At 34.8% G+C, this 17,916-nt stretch overlaps 1 protein-coding gene across 6 annotated transcripts; it reads right to left on the bottom strand.

Annotated features, from left to right (window-relative positions):
* Positions 1–12,809: 12,809 nt before the first annotated feature.
* Positions 12,810–17,193, bottom strand: LOC131044594 (uncharacterized). 6 transcript variants are annotated; one of them, XM_057977954.2, is made up of 3 exons: positions 16,968–17,193; positions 14,751–15,395; positions 12,810–13,276 (listed from the first exon to the last, which is right to left on the bottom strand). In XM_057977954.2, the coding sequence occupies exons 2-3, from the start codon at positions 15,057–15,059 to the stop codon at positions 13,058–13,060; spliced, it is 528 nt and encodes a 175-aa protein (XP_057833937.1). In that variant the 5' UTR covers positions 15,060–15,395; positions 16,968–17,193; the 3' UTR covers positions 12,810–13,057. The 6 variants fall into 6 exon arrangements, with proteins under 6 accessions (XP_057833937.1, XP_057833948.1, XP_057833954.1 ...); XM_057977965.2 differs by having other exon boundaries at positions 16,789–16,971; XM_057977971.2 differs by lacking the exon at positions 16,968–17,193 and adding an exon at positions 16,630–16,764.
* Between the last annotated feature and the right edge of the window lie 723 nt (positions 17,194–17,916).

Here is a 17,916-nt window from a genome sequence, read left to right as displayed (position 1 = left end):
ACTGAGTCAATATATTATAGGCTTGATGTCTTAGGGTGAAATATTAGGCCCTAGTGATGAGAGTTCATCATGACATTCTAAATCATACTATGTTTTAAAACTTTTAATTATCTGTGAACTAATATGCTTGACGACGTCCTTATTACTTGCATATTTATCCATTTTTGCTATTATACTCTGCATATAAGAAGTAATATTAGAAATAGTATCTTATGGTTAAATATTTCACTTTTTGATTAAAATTGCAAATATGGATGCCATGTTAATCATAAATATGTTGCTTTGTTATGTTTTGTTGTCATAAATATATTTTTGAATATATTTTGTGGGGCAAGCAAGCCAAATCAGTTAACTCCAGTTCAACGACCACCTGTTTGATTATGTATTTTGGAATGCTTTAGATTGAAGATCCTCTTGATCTTCCTTGCGTTTATTCCATCAACTGTCTTTGAGGCATTAACTTCATTCTGAAGTTTATTTGTAGTTGTTACTCTGTTTTAAGCGGATAACATGATTTGAATTTGAATAAATGGATATCTATAAATATCCTGTCGAGTCCTATAATAGGTAATAGGAAAATCAGTTAGTAAGTTATTCAGGTAGTAGAGCTTCACATTGTAACCAACAAGTTTGTTTCCACTTCCTGTTGGAAGTAAATTTCAATGAAAATCAACAAGTTGATCTAAGAATTTGTGTATTAAGGATACCACCAAAGGGAGAGAAGGGTCCGCTCAATCGAATAGAGGTGATCCTTGTGTTGTTTCTCTTTTATGTTTGATTTCGTTCATTGGAATTTATTTCACGTTATTCAAAATCTTTGTTAAATTGTCTTGATTAGAATAAAGTGTTAAGTCATAGTCGTTTCATTTTCACTAAGATCTCAACTTGATAAATGCATATAGATTTTAATCTTTAGTTGTTAGTTAGTTTGTTTACAGTAAGTGAATGCAATTTCTCATTTTTAGTAAGATGAAGAATTTGGTACTAACAAAAGAACAAAAACATTGTTGGGACTAAATCATGGAATTAGTTACTTTCTTGTTGTTTAAATTAGATTTCAATTCTGCACTATAATTTAGGTTTATTTTCCGCAAACATAAATTAGATTTCCTTTTCAGCAAACGTACATTAGGCTTATTTTTAAGCACTTAATGATAGATTCGATTTTGTAGAAAGATAAAAGATTTTTAAGCTTAAGATTAGGAAATTCCAAGGTTAAGATCTTTAATTTTGTGATGTTCAGATCATTGGTATCAGACTCGTATTCTTTTAAGATCCATTAAATTTGTAGTTTCATTCGTAGAAAAGTCTTTAAGTTCTCCACTCGTAGTCTCAAGAATACCTCTAGATAGATCCTGAGCATGATCCAACCTCAGTCACTGTTCTATAGTGCACAACCCCCACAATTGAGACTATCCTTATCGCAGACAGCTTCCAGACACACCCCGAGTTGATGATAAGAGAATTAAAATGATGCAAGTGGTGAAATCAATGACCTTTCCCATCACCTAGGTTGCTTGAAGTCAAGCATAGGCGTAGTTGGGGGTGGGTGGGTGGGGGGGGTTATTGAGTCCTAGAATTGTCACTATTTCACTTGTTTTATTGCTACTTTTATCAGACTATTATATGCTTTAAACTATATCTTGAACTATACAAGTCTATCCAATTAATGATATATTTATGACATGTGAATATATGCATATTCTATGAGAATTTATATGGTTGATATATCGTCAATGTGTTATAAATGATGATTAATTAGAATATATGCTTGTTTTAAGAAACTAACATGCAACTTTTAAGGAATTGCAACTAGCCAACCAAAAGAGATCTTGCCTTGCTACTCGCAAGGAATAATTCAAAGGGTCATCAACCCAAATGTGGTTGTAATGAAGTTGTGATGACTTTGTCTTGCCAAATAAATGCAAAGAATGATTGTAGGAGTCTGCGAAATGATGGAGTTATGATTCATAAATCCACATGAATGATTCTTGCACATTCTTGATTTGATGTTGTCATTTGAATAAAGAGTCCAATTTAGATTGAGACTCAAGTTAGAGTTAGTTGTTATTTTAGTTTCTCTTTGGAATAAATTGTTCTTAGTATTTGTGAGGTTCAACACATGTTTTAGTTGGTTTGGAGGAGTAATTGCTCCACTCTCACAAATTGTTTATAAAAGTACAATTATGCTTGAGTTAATTCTTCTTCAATTTTGCATTTTGTCGTTGAACATACATATGTAACACAAATTAGATTCTTACTTCAAGTTTTTAGTAGTTAAGAATATTATTGTTATTTTTGTTATGCATTTATCAATATGAAAAAATAAAATAATTAGTAGTACATTCTAAGTTAAAAGATTGTTGTAATACGAGGTTACATCTCTTCAAGCAAGGGCCACTTGAGGCAGTGTAACTCTCTCTTTCTTAGTTATTTACATTTAAATGTAAAGCATTAATTAGATTGTTGTTACTTTGATAGAATTGTTGTTATGGTTTATTCAATTCATGCAATCTTTTAACATAGTTGATAGTTAGAGTCTAGGTTGTAGCCGAGTTGTTAAGTTGTTTATGAGCAACCACTATTGAGTCATTAGGTTGTTTATTAGCAATAAAGTATCAATTCATGGATAAGTCAGTTTCAAATGAGACACAAGCAACACTGAGATTTCAACAAATCAATCTTTTGGAAAACTTTGACTACAATAGGTTCTTCAACATTATCTGTCCTTTATCAGGATGACAACATTGTGATCAGATCAAACATGTTAACACATGTGGCAAGATACACTAAAAAACTTGAGGATTTCATTGTATGTTGGTGTCAAGTCTTTGATTTTAACTTTTATGGTGACATGTCTTTTAGCTTTTCTAGGATGTCTCTGACTAGAGATTTTATCTCTAGGATGTCTTTGACTAGAAAGGTGGGGATGTGATATGTTCACCTATTTGTTGTTTTTGGATTTTCTCTTACTAATACTATGGCTCATCCAAGCATATGAGGATATTACGAGTCTAGTGTGAACTAGGGCATTCCTTGTTTGTGACTGTCTGATCTCCATGCAAAGGGTACAATGACTATCTAGTTCGAACCTATATCTAAATGGTCATAACCTATTTGCCAAAATAAAGCTCAATGATAATAATAGCACAAGAAGCTCATTCACCTCCATATCTTCTACTTTCCATCCCCCTTTCTTGTTTGTCCTTCGTAATTCCTTCTTGAGTCCTTGTAGTCCATGATCACTTGACCGAGTATAATGACACACCAAAAATATCTTCTTCTCATGTAGTATTCATCTGCATTCATCACATGTTAGTATGCATTATCCATAGTATACATGACAAGTTGCATCCATCTTGCATATAGCATGGACATGTATATAACATATCACATCTTACACACACCACTTAATACATGACAAGTTGCATCCATCTTGCATATATCATGGACATGTATATAACATATCACATCTTACACACACCACTTATTAATACATCATTATCATACATATGCATCCATCATACATCACTATAAGCATAAAACATTATATATATATATATATATATATATATATATACGCACGCACACACACACACAGATATATATATATATATATATATATATATATATATATATATATATATATATATATATATATATATATATATATATATATATATATATATATATATATATATCTGGGGGATATAGTTCTCCCACCCACCCCAAGTGGCCCTACTATTTCTGGGCGATCTGTAGAATAGAAGCGACAGTGACAATCAATCAATTAATACACCATAGAATGTCGAGGGCTTGATTGAACAATAGAATAGCCCACTACATAGATCGAATGGAAATGCATTTCAATGGGCCAGATCTTTGGGTAGCACAGTGCCGGTCATTGATATGAAATCAGATGAGTTGGGTATAAAGATGCAGTTACTTATGTATATACATATACATATATATATGTATACATATATATGTATACATATATATGTATACATATATATGTATACATATATATGTATATATATATATACATATATATGCATATATACATATATATGCATATATACATATATATGCATATATACATATATATACATATATATATATATGTATATATGCATATATATGTATACATATATATGCATATATATATATACATATATATATATATGTATACCTATATATATGTACACACACACACACACACACATATATATGTATACATATATATATACATATGTATACATACATATGTATATATACATATACATATATATATATATATATATATATATATATGTGTGTGTGTGTGTGTGTGTGTGTGTGTGTGTGTGTGTGTGTGTGTGTGTGTGTGTGTGTGTGTGTGTGTGACATATAAACGTATCACATATCATTACGCATAGCATAGATCATCACATATACATGTTAGGGTTTAGGTAGATCCAGAGAAAATACAAATTAACAATTATATGCAGATTCAAATACACAAAAATAACACATAAATTTAACGTGGTTCACCCAAGATGGACAACATCCACAAAATATGGTTGTCCAATCTTTTCTTATTATCCAGTAAATCAGTGCAACACCATTAAAATGCCTTTTACATTCGAGCCTCTTATAACATGCAATTTTTAGGGCAACATACAAAGTCAGTTAACAAAATTAACCTAGGTAACCCTAAAAGAATATTCTCGTAATATTTTCCTCGTACTTGTATTCTTGTATTATCGTACACGTATACTCTTATTCTCATACACATAAGAGAAAATTTTGGGGGTAGCCTTGAGTTTCCCATTACGATGGCACTTCAAGATGACACGTCTTCCCAATGAGTGTACAATACTTGCATGACCAGTCACCACATACCAACAATACATTTCATCATAAGCATCATAGAACCATCCTGCATACATAATAGCACATATCATAGACATTATGAAAACATTGCATCATAAGCATAAGCATAACATCATCATAGAAAATGCATCACATGAAACATATGTATAACTACCGCCAGGATAGGTCATCTCTCATATATATAAAAAATAACGTGTCATGATACAATGATGTCAAAAATTATATGACTGCAAAATCACTCGAAGGTGTCTATATTATCATACAAAAATTGATACAAAATGAACTAGAGAGAGCTATGATGAACTCCCTCCCTCAGAGCCAATAGGCCTCGACAAAATCTAAGCTCGCGAAGGCCCAATGCCTGGATCATCTCGTCGGCCCCATCACTCCATCGCTCGACGCCCTCTGCCTATCTCTTCCTGTGGTAGTCGATTGGGAGGCTCATTTGTAACTACTTGCACTCATAGGTGAGGTGGTACTGTTGCCTGCCATAATCTCCACCAGTAGCTGATCTCCTCCTTGATCCTAATGTAGTAGGCATATCTTGACGACAAGTCACCCAGCCCTTGCTACTCAGATAGTCTCCTCAACTGCAACATATCGCTCAAGCTTTGTCCCACTCGTCTCAAGTCTCTCGTAACTCCTGACTCAACCGAGTCACCTCTCTCTCATGATCCTTGATCTCATCGGCCTAGCCTTGTGTGAGTTCTCTAAGCATAATCCTCCTCCTCACTCCCCTCTCCCTCTAGGTGGCCTTGGTGGTCTGCCTTGTAGCCTCTCTCCTCGGTCCTCCTCATCCCCTCCTCTCCTACCTCTACCTCTCACTATCCTCCTCGGTCCCCCTCTCCTCCATCTTTGATGTCTCCCCCTCCATCATCATCATCGTCATCTAATCCTGGTGTTGGCTCTCCTGGCCCTGTCAATCGTGGAAATGGATGTGCAAGAAAGTAAGATGCATAATCTAGTGTCATGCTTGCATCTACTACATCCCTTAGTAAATCCCATGGCATAGCTACCATCACTTGAAATGTAGTCATTGTAGCATCATATGACAGTATGGGTCCCCAGTGTACCTATTATCTGATAGTGCGAGCAAACTCACCTGAACCCCGAGGCATCTGTTGTACCCTACCAAACTGTCGCGACACCTTGTCAACTAGCTATTTATACAAAATGTATGGTGTCCGCCCAATCAGATACCTAGTCCTGAAACAAAATGGCAACTCTATGTCATCCTCTGCTCAAGCCTCACAATCCAAGTAAGGCCTCCATATAACACTATTAATATCATCAATGACCCTTTGCCAGTACTCCAACTTCCCAATCCATGGTTGGGAAGTAATCATGCCATATGTATGTACATAAGCCTGTCTGTGACCTTTGAATCGTCCTAGTCACTGCTATGTGCTCATATGCCCACACCTGTAGTAATGCCACCCCACATCTTGACCCGCCAACAATGAGGTATACAAACTGATGCAACTCATGATATAAATGTGTTGAAACTCATGGCCCCCAAGAAAACTTGGTCCTCTGTGTCAGGAGCATCTCTAATGCCCTCCCCCATCCTATAGCTAATCTGCAAGTTGCCTTGACACAAGAACCTGCTGATCACTCCTCCAACTACTATAGCTAGTACATGTTCATTGGTGTACATAATCTCCCAGCTCAGATGACCTCCCTTAAGCTGCAACTCCGGGTCTCCAAAGATTCATTGTAGTGCATCCACATCTCCCTCTCGGTCATATACCACTAACTCCCCGATGATAGGAATCCTAAAATCTTGTAAAAATCCTCTAAAGTGACAGACATGTCACCTATCGACAAATGAAACGAGCATGTCTCTCTCTGCGACTCTGCGAGAGCAGTCAACAATCCTATGTTCGACCAAATCTCAAGCATTAACATGATGTGTCTCAAACCCATGACCTCTATCACCGCGCGATCCTCAACAGTCGGGTTCGGTTGTAGCCGCTGAGTCATAGAGAATCTCTCCCGTGACTCTATTTTTCCTATATACTCTTGCAATCAACTAAGCCAATCGTGTCAGTCTTAGTAGTACTCATATATATCACATAGTATTGCTTATCTTATCCTAGCCTAGTGGTGCTTATGTCTATCACATGGTGCTGCTCATCAGGCTTTATCCTAGTGCTTATGTCTATCACATGACACTCATCTATCCTAATGCTTATGTCTATCATATGACATTAAATCCTAGTGTATATGTTTATCACATTGCACTTGATCCTATTTTTCTTGAGCACTTGCTGGATTTTATTTCAACGACTTATTCGCTATCAGCTTAGTGCATCTTATCTGCATAGGGGCACCTATTTGAGTGTATCCTCTCAACAATTTATCCAATTGGCTATGCATGTCTATCACATGGTTTCTGATTCCAGCCCTAATCCTATCTTGTCCTAGCTGGGGCACTTGTCTAAGTGTATCCTCTTGACAACTTATTCAATTGACAACGTATGTCTATCACAAAACTGTCAATTTTAGCCTTTTTGGACACAAACACGATTAAATCTATCATATACTCGTTTTTACTACATATAAACAATTTTACCTTGCACATATGTGTTTTCATACGCAAAGGCAACACTGTTATGCATAAACGTGACATCTTAACCTAAATGTCACCAAAAATCACATACATGCCTATCCATGACCTAAACGCGATTACATTTATAGATGCACACATACCTGACACATACAAGTTTGCACATACATGCCCTAAAGCGACCTAGATGCATTTTTAACCCTATCTACCGATTCCGTATTTTTGTCTAAGCTACCTATCTAGCATAATAAATTCAAAATCACTGAGAAGGTTTGAGGTCCATATCGGCTCACCCATGTCTGCAGGCCACTCGAACCGTCGAATGCGATCAAATCGATGCAATCTGACTGCCATGATCTCTCGACTATTAACTACTCTCCTAGGCTCTCTGAGTGCTCTACGCTATGCTCTCTCAACTATTGTGGATGCAAATGAGGATGTTTGCCCTCGTGGCCTCTATATATAGGTTGTGGAACCCTAATTGGTCGCGTTTGTCTTCTGTCGCCATTTTCTTGCCCATCAATCCCTTTTTGAGTCTAGTTTTCACTAGCGTAACCCTGTTGTCCTATCCTTATCCTTTTTAGCCTTGAACTTTCTTTTTGAGAGATTGTCTGCAATTTTTTTAAGAATTTTTCATCCAATCTCTCAAGGGGGCATAATACTCTTGTCCTGGGGCAAACTTTGTATTAGTTTATTTTATCTTCTTTGAGCCAACGCGACAAATTGCATTGTCTCAAAGATGGACAAAATTTAGACACTTAAAATTGTCCTATCCTAATTAAATAAATATTTTATTTATTTAATTATTTTATCTTGAGCCTTCTATTAATTAAATAGATTTTTATTTATTTAATTAATCCACTTATCCTCTTCTAACATTTTCCCATTTAAATAAATAATTTTATTTTTTAAAATTATTCGTTCCCAAAATTAAATAAATATTCTATTTATTTAATTGGTCCCACTTCATCTATTAATTAAATAGATCTTTATTTATTTAATTGATTCATTACCTTTTTTCCCTCCATGACACTTTTCATTTATCTCTTGATTATATCCTAACTACCCCCTTCATATTTTTTCTTTTTCTCTACCTACCCTTTAATCTTAGCCGACCATTCATCTTTTCACTTTTTAATCCTATCCCTCAATTTTCTAAGGTGTCTTATATATAAGAGGATCCTTTCATCCTTATCAACCCTAATCATTCAAGCAACTAATACTTTCAAGCAATCAAACGGCTTCACAACCACGACCCGTTCTTTGTTGAACTCTTGTACACATACAAAATTTGAGAGCAATCATATCAAACAAGATCAATGGAGATAGGAAACAATGGAGATCAAAGCCTACCAAGCATGTGAATGGTATAATCTTTCTATTTTGTTGTGATTTGTATGTTTTAGGTTCTTCATTGGTGTATGGTGGATTCTTGATTATAGAACTAGGGTTTATGTGGTTGGATCTTTTATAGTTTTGCAATAGTTTAATCTTTGAAATTTCACCGTATACACTTCCGAAACCTAGAATCTACATTATGACTTCTAGAAATCTAAAACTATTCTAAAAAATCCTAACACTTTATACATGAAATATAGCTTAAAGTACTTAAATATGTATTTCATGTATATAGCCTTGGGAGGAGGTAGAACGTGAGCTATATACGGAGGTAGAGAGATAAGAAGAGAAAAGAACTATTTTTTGCTTATTAAATACAAAAACATGTTATAGCATGCTCGCGTTATGTCTTGTCCCATCTTTGTGCACTTATTGCTGGTTGATGCACTTTTGTGGCTGCAACTCACTAAATTAAACTGCCAAAATGAATGGACAAGAAAGTTTTAAAGTTGCTCAAATTTTTAGAAGTTTCGACATATAAGACCTATGTGGTCGTGATTAGAAATGACATGAACTAAATTGTGTGTTATTGTTTTTCAACATTGCTATCTAGTCCTCCCATCTAATCCTATGTCATCTTGGGAATGGGGCATGCTATGTTATGATGTAGACATGTCATTTTGTAGGGTGAATAGGTCTTGCCCACTTATTGCATTTCCTTGTATGTGGTTCACATTAAGTCATCTATCCTTCATGCTTCGTACGATGTTATACTACGTTCCAAAGCTTGCATTCGGGCGCAAAGAAGGAAGGATGGTGACAAAGTTTGTGGAAATTGGCTTTACTCTTTACTCTTTACTCTTTACTCCACCCAATTACGTGCACGATAGAGTTGAGCATTTCAATGTACTGGTTATGTTCCATGTGACGCCATTTATCTCTCAAACAGCTCGCGCACTTTGTCTATGCTTCCACACTTCCATATGCATTGCATACATGTAAATGGAGTATTCAAACAATAAATATCACATTAAAACCTCCTTTCCAAGGCACAATCAGGGAAAATGCCGGTGAAGGTTGCAGGATTAGGTTTTACACCTGCATACCGTATTTGCTCGAAAAAATCTGTAAAACCTATTCAACAAATCCATTTTGAGCATAGCTAGCAATAATGGCGTTCCACGAGCTATTTTGGCATATGGAGGGAAATTCTTAAGCCTAACTTTTATCCGCAGTCTGCAATAATTGCAGTTTTGCTTTGAGACTTTTCTTTCCCGCAAGATTAAAAATACTATTTTTAACTTTCCCTTCATAAATTGGCAACGATTATCAGAGATGGAGAGCAATCGTCAATTTTTTTGCATCGTGAGTATGAAGTTTTCACGTTTAAAGGTAACTTCAAACTTTTTACTTTTAAACCTTTCACTTCCGCCTTTAAACTTTTTCTTCGTAAAGTAACGGGATTTCAGAGGTCAACGACCTTTAAAATTCCCTACTATAAAAATTTCAGCAATGCAAGTTGGAATGCGATTTACAAAATTGCAGCATGTTAAACGAAAATGCCTGTTTTATACAATTGTAAATTTGTAGAAAGCATATATTTGCTGGATTAAAATTAACTTGTATGTTCTACAACCTTCCAAATTTTTGTGGATGATTATATCCTGAACTCGTTAATCTTTATGATAATTATAAATAAGTATCATGACTTAGATAATTTAATTGATAGAGTTTTTTTCTATGAATTCAATCATTTTAGGTGATTTAATTGATCACAGTTTGAAATTTTTGTTGAATTTAAAAAAGTTGTACTTGTAAAATTTGATTTATAAATTATTTCCATCTACTTATTAATCAACATAGATTCATGCATGCATTATGTGACTTCCAATCAGCAATTATAAGTTGAAATATCACCATTGTTTGAGCTTTTCAAGGAGCATGTGCATTGTGCAAAAACTTGTTCTTTCGAACTTTTAGTATTATTCTAAGTCTAGCATGTCTTAACCTCAAAAGAGTTTGTTTAATACATGTTGTCAAACTTTTGAAGTACTGCCAATGATAGAAGAACAAAATTGCCAAAATGTATCCCAAGATTGCATACTTGTCAAATTACATTGAATATTTAATCTTTCACACAAATTACTAGGTTGATAGGGAAGTTGAGTATTTAATCTTTCACACAAATTACTAGGTTGATAAGGAAGTTCAACTCAATTTAGACAGCTTGTGATTCTTTTAGGTGAACCAAGGAGATGGCTTGCATCTATGATCAATAGTTAACGTTTTTATTTATTTGATAAACAATTGAACAATTCAGGATGATTGAGAACATTTGCAACCAAGACTACTTGACATGGACGCTAGTGTTTTAACTCAATCAAGCCAGAGGACAAAGAACCCTTACATATAATTTGGAATAACAACAAAACTTTTGATGAAATGATTTAATGACATATGTCAATTTAAGAGCATGAAGATTCTTAAAATTTCCAAAGTCAATAACGAAGACAACATGTAGTTGGGCTTCAATCATGCATCATTTATTGTTGTGGTAAAACGATTCAATTTAAAATTAGAAAAATATATGCTCAAATGATCTAAGCAACATTAAACAAAATTTTAGTAATATTGTGATGATTTAATGTCTATTATGACTTTAGGTTGTCCTATTCACCATAAATTGAGGTCCTAGCTTGTACTATTTTTCAATTCTTGAAGATTGATTAACCACTAAAAAATCTCTTAGTAGGATTATATAGTGATGGATTATACACTTTTGTGCTAAATTTGGGTCCTCGATCCTTATTTATTCTCCTGTTCACATACTCTTATACATTCAGACTTATCCCTACCTTAGTTGTACTTATTCACACATATGTCTTGTTTTTAACCTACATTTTCACATATCCTTTATTGATCCCAAGTACCAACACATCCTATCTTAGTTCATTTCAGTATTTTTTTTTTATCATGAAATTGTTGACTCTCCTTTTCCACTAATTGTTGAGAGCCAACTTGATACATGTTTCTATGGGGATTCATTGTGTCTTGATATTAAAGACATTTGTTTGAACACAAATGGATACTTGAAAAACATATACAACAATAGTCCAAATATTGTAAGTTTTATGTAGCATTCTTCGAAATATTTGAATTTGGAGCACTGAAAAAAATAGTGCTTGCATCAAAATTTACATCTAGATCACTTTTAGGTTTGTTTGTTTGCCAATACTTGCCCAAGGCCATACAGTTAGTATTTGAAAAGGATTTGACTTATTAGAACTTGACCCTCACAATTCAACAATTTTCCAATTTATTTCTAGATAGCACTTGTCCTTACACACCGATAAAGAGTAGAGAGTAACAATTACATTGAACCAAAACAAGGAAATTTACATATAGCCAAACCAAAAATAGTCGTCAAAAGGTTAGATCCACATTAGGTGGAATTAACCCACAAAGACTTAGGTCTACACAGAGTTAAAAGTTAGGCGACACTCCAAGATCATTATTTTGTCATACTATGCAAAAAAATATTCTACAAGTCATCAACATCTACTTTCTATTATCAATTTAAGAATTAAGTACACCTTTCATTGAGTTTTATTTTCCTATAATAATATTTATTATTCTTATATTTACCCAACTTTACTATCTAATTCTTAATAATTTTGATTAATTAACCTACGTAATCCATTAAGAAAAATAGGTTTCCTTTACCTGCTTTCCTTTATATATTTATATTTATATTTATTCACATCGTTGAAAATTATATAATCAATTATATTCTTAAACATTGTTGCAACTAATTAAATATTGTTTGCGTATAAGTTTTGTTTTTGATCTTTCGATAGTCTCTTAACATTCTTGGCTGAAATTGTGGCCGAAATCTATCAATGCGTTGGTTCCACTTGTGCATCATTACTCCATATCCATGCATCTTTGATTGGTTTAGCAAAAGTTGGTAATAATTACAGCAGACAATGGCAGAGTATTTTCCTCCATAAAAGTTTGTACGTGCAGATCTTGTGCCAAATCTAACAAAATTCTTGATATGGTTATAGACATGGAAAACTAGCTCCAAGTGCCATTGTATTTGCATAAACAAAATCTATTGATGGCTAGTCCTCTCATGGAACTTATATATCTATCCTCAACCTGGCTACTTGCCATGGCTTACTCTGAACACTGGCTAAGTTTTAACATTTGGCTGTGTGATGCATGCCACTTGAAATGTACATAAAAATACAAAGAATAGTCACCATGATCAGACTAAGTTGTTCTGATTTGTGCAGCATTTTCTTGGGATTTCATTGTATTTGATGGGGAGGATTTTATGTCCAGGCTACAAGATCCCAAATAATGTCCATGTTCATGGCAAGGCCATGCAACTTCTTCTCTTGGACAAGGAAGTGGAACTGGATGAGCAATGAATGTTGGCATTTCTTGCCCTGGCATAACCACTGACACTCCTATTGTATAGGAAGACATCTGCATTTAAAGCTTCCAAGGTTAGTAAAAGGACAAAAAGCAAGAACACAATTCCTACATACAGAAAACAGAGATTGATTTGCTAAATAAAGCATTAAATAGTAATTGAAAGATCTCATTAAGATGCACATCATAGACAAAATGTCATCTGCAACTGCTTAGGTCTATGGCTACATTATGAAAAGAAAAGATGCTATGTATTAGGGGTTTCTCTTAACTACTGTATTAATATGGTAAGATAGTTTTTTGCAATTTCATTTTGGTCTTTGTAACAGTTCATTCAAGTTGTAAAGTATATCTGCTTAAATACCTCTCAGCATTTCACTTCGTTATTGAGAACTTCTCAAAAGTTTAAAAAGGGATCTGATACATTCCACTTGAAACATCTTGCACTTAAAATATTATCTTAGCTCTTGGGGGTAGATCTAATGGTCAAGTCATTGGAAAACATGGATGATGGTTGCAGGTTCAATTTCCTGAATTTATCCCCACATGAGTGGAGGGCAGCTCATGCAGATGGAAGTTATAATGGGTTTTAAGAGTTCGCTTCATGGGTCCCACCAGGTATTGCTTCACTATTTATTTATTTTTCCAGATAATGTACAGCTAACAGCATTACAATCTGGAAAACATGCATACAGATGCAGCTGTGTTCAACCCAATTTAATATGATTACATTTGGGGTCTTACTTCTAGAACTACATGAACTTAAGTTATTGGCAGTTTGCTTATGATTAATTTTAACGGCTACTAAAGCTGAACAGGTTCTGCAGCAGGTGATCAGATATGATATGGTTTGATTCCATTCTATTTCACAGACTGAAGTCATTTCTTTCCAACTCTAAGTCAAAGTAGATATTTTGAATCACATTTGGCTCATACTAATTTTAACAATAATCAAATCAGGCAAGGGTGAATGTCATGGCATCTGAATTAACTGGAATTAGTTTCATGACAAAACCTGAATTTAGGATAGCTAAAACAAATTTCAGTTAGGATTATAACAAAGGTTTTAGTGCCAATATTAGTTTTCTACAGAATAACACGAGGACTCATCAAACAATACACAAACCCAGATAATCTGAATAGTGTAAAAAAATTGTTTAACACAGACATCAAGTTGTAATCTTTACAACTTTTTCTCTATTTTATTATTACTAATGTAGCAATGAGAAAGAGAGAGAAAAAGAAGAAATGATATTCACCCGAATATCATACCGACAGTGTGTTTATGAAAAGATCAATTGTCCTGCATTAGTGGTATATACTCATGGATGCATAAAAACTCAATTTACTCTGTGCTGACAACTTTTTTTGGATTTAGAATCAAATTTAATTCAATCTTTGAAGATAACAATATATCCATGCAGCATCCTTAAAGTTGTTTTTTGTGGTTTTGACTAGAACTCAGTGACTTATATTTCAATCAAAATATAAAGGGAAAAATGAAAAGATTGGGAAGCATAATACTTACAGCAGATGAATGGTCAAGTTTATCCAGTAACTGCATCTGGGCTCGAACTAAAGCTCTGTCACCGGTGTTTTGAACTGATGAAAAAGAGGGCCTTGGTCTTAAAAAACGTTCAAATATTGCCATCACCAGAAACATTGAAATGAGGATGGCAGTGGCTACAAAACCAAAAGACACTGCATTCACAGAGGCATCAAAATGCTTCCAGTGAGCCTCTCTATCAACATCTTGAGGCACTTCTTCAGGCGGGGGGAAATTCCATGTGTGATGACTCCCTGGGAACTTGGGGCTTTCTGAATTATAATCATTCATGGTGTAAAATGGTTTCTCTTCTCTGATAATTGCTTAATGCCCAATACAAACCGAAACAAGAAAAATACTAGGCTGAAATAAAAAGTTAAGGTTGTGAAATGGAATTATGAGAGATAATACAGTCATCAGGTCCAGAAGTATTTTTTGTCCTCTGAATTTCAGTAAAAATGACTGCTTTCTTGAGTAGATGAAAACCAGATCCGATGTAGCATCCAATCCATTGACCGCAAATCTAAGCAGTGGCTCACAAGCAATGCACTAGATGAAGATTTCATTGGAAAGGAGAAAAAGATTTCCAAGAATCAATAGGTAACTGTGGTTGGTCTCTAGCTATACCTGCAATGCACCCTCATGAAAGTTAGGAGGAGCCATAATTTGCAAACCACAAGTAAAAGTACCAAAAACCATGCAAATGCACAAAAAATCCCCAAACCCATATAGATACAGAAATTCAGATATGCATTGATGAAGAGAAATTAATATATATATCTATTGACTGGCAAAAGGAGGCATAATCAATACTAGAATCCTCAACCCTAGAAGATGCACACTTATATAAGCATTAGGAATCCAAATCACAATTCATAGTGTACCACAAGAAAATTAAACAAAATCAAATTCAGAAGAGGCTGCCTTGAGAAGCCAAATTGAGAATACAGAGGCAACACATTGAACTATGGATATGAAAAAATATAAGCACAATTCCATAGCCACCCTAGGCGCCCAAATTCATGAGATAGAGACCCATACACCCACAATGTGAAACAAATGTAAAATTTTTCAACAGTGAGACATTTACATGACAATCCAGGAATGTAATGCAGAAGTTGCAGAAAAACTCCCACAAATTGAGATGATTATAGGTGGATAGCTGTTAGGGCATCCGGGTGGTCAAAACCAAGACAGAGAATTCATAAATCACTGGATACAAAATGGAAAAACTTCCCAAATAGCTGCAGGCACACAGGCATAGGATGAACAACAAAAGCAAAAGGTGCAGAAAAAACTAACTAAATTCTAAAACCTTACACATTCATATTCAGTTAACAGCAGCAACACAAATTGCACCAGTATTTGCCTTGTCTGCTTGAAGACCTAAACAATTTTCCAAACTCTACATACCCACAATACATTTTCAGTAGAATCCTTACGGGATATATTGAACCACACAATGAACACAAGTTGAAAACCATATAATTCCTCAAACCCTGACATACATTTCATGCACATCAAATCATTAACTTTTATACTAGAACCAAAGTTGAAAAGAAACAAACAAGCAGATGCCTCTTTGCCAGTTCACATGCTTTAAATAAAATCAAAGTGCCAAAATTCTTCCAACACCCAAAAAGATGAATAAATTCCATTACCACAAACAAACCTCTAAAGCCAAAAAAATATTGAAATTCTTTAAGACACCATGACCTTAACGATGCATAAATTGACATGCCCAACCATTAAAAAATGACAGAAATTAGCACACCACAATAAGGAAAAGCATAATTCGACACACCACCGAATAGAAAAGGGAAAAAGAAAAAAAAAAAAATTGGCCCAAAATTCTCCAAACCTTCCAAATGTTCTACTTTCTTTGCAAAAGTTGATGCATACACTAATCTTTCATGAACAGCCAAAAGAAAATGCTAGTCTTCTCTGCCTCCTGACAAATATCTAATCCATCAACCTGACATTACATTTTAATATACATATCCTTTCTTCAAAGACTTACTGATTAGACGAGTTGACATTGAAGCACAATGAGGAAATCACAGAAAATTTCTCTATCAAATGATGAACCATTGTCGTTTACTGGGAATTTAGTAACAAATATGAGCTATCCTTTTCTGGCACTTGAAGGGGAGAAGAAAAAAATTGCAGCAGAGTGTAAATAGAATGAGTATATTGTACCTGGAAGGGAAAATGATGGCACCCACAATATGATCATGATAGTCTGTGCAGGTGAGAGTGGGCATAGTCTAAGCTTGCTAACTTATTATTATTGTTATTGTGTCTGCAAATGTACCCTATAAAAAGGTGGTCCCTTCCTTTAGCTATATATATTTCATTATGAGTATCAAACGCGCATGCATTGCAATGCCCGAGGCATTTTCTTATATTTTACTTGGGAAATTTGTTCCTAAGCAGACTTTAGCATGGAAAACTGTGGAAGAAGAGAAATTAGGTGGAGAAGGGATAAAGAGGACAAATTAGAGGGAGGAGGGGGGAATAAAGTAGTATGTTTGATTCTTCTTCCTCTCTAAAACTTCAAACTTGTGCCCTGGTCCCAAGATAATAGTATTTTAAGGTGTCTCCTTGAGAGCCGACCATGGGGGATTAAGTATCACGTGCATGGGGAGGCGGAGGAGCCATAGCACATGCACTTGCACTCATTTTTGTGGACCTTTCCGACATTTATGTGTCCTTTATTCCAAATAATATAGGGTTTTGTTTGTGGACCTTCCTCGGTAGATTTGGGTTTTCAAAGTTTGTTTGGCTATAAGTGAAACTTGTTGGATGATGTTATTTTGGTTGTCCTTTGTTTAGTTTGATTTTGGGTTGGGAGGTTTACGTTTTATATAGAAGTTATGGGTCTTGTTTGGGTTTGAGTTTGTTGTTTGTTTTTTGTAAAGATGGTTGAGTTAAGTTTGTATGGGTGGTGTAGTTGGTTAAGGGTTTGGGTTCTTTTCATATAGGTCTTGAAGTCAATTTTCGTTGGTCGGTCTACCTTGATGTGTGTGGCTTGGGGTGTTGTGCACATCCTAAGGGATTAGTATCGTCTCTTCTCGTTCCATTGGACCGCAACTTGGCAATCAAAAAGTAAGCCCAAGGTAACGTCTAGGGGAATAGTCTCGTCTCT

The sequence above is a fragment of the Cryptomeria japonica genome, chromosome 3 (genome assembly GCF_030272615.1).
Source record: "Cryptomeria japonica chromosome 3, Sugi_1.0, whole genome shotgun sequence".
NCBI classification, from domain to species: domain Eukaryota; kingdom Viridiplantae; phylum Streptophyta; class Pinopsida; order Cupressales; family Cupressaceae; genus Cryptomeria; species Cryptomeria japonica.
This window is presented reverse-complemented; position numbering and strand designations above follow the sequence as displayed.

What these genes read in the sequence shown, in the direction of transcription:
- LOC131044594 (XM_057977954.2), bottom strand. Translation starts at nt 15,059, where the DNA reads ATGAATGATTATAATTCAGAAAGCCCCAAGTTCCCAGGGAGTCATCAC. An exon ending in AACTTGACCATTCATCTGCT is followed by an intron (nt 13,277 to 14,750) that starts GTAAGTATTATG and finishes CTTTAAATGCAG; the next exon opens with ATGTCTTCCTATACAATAGG.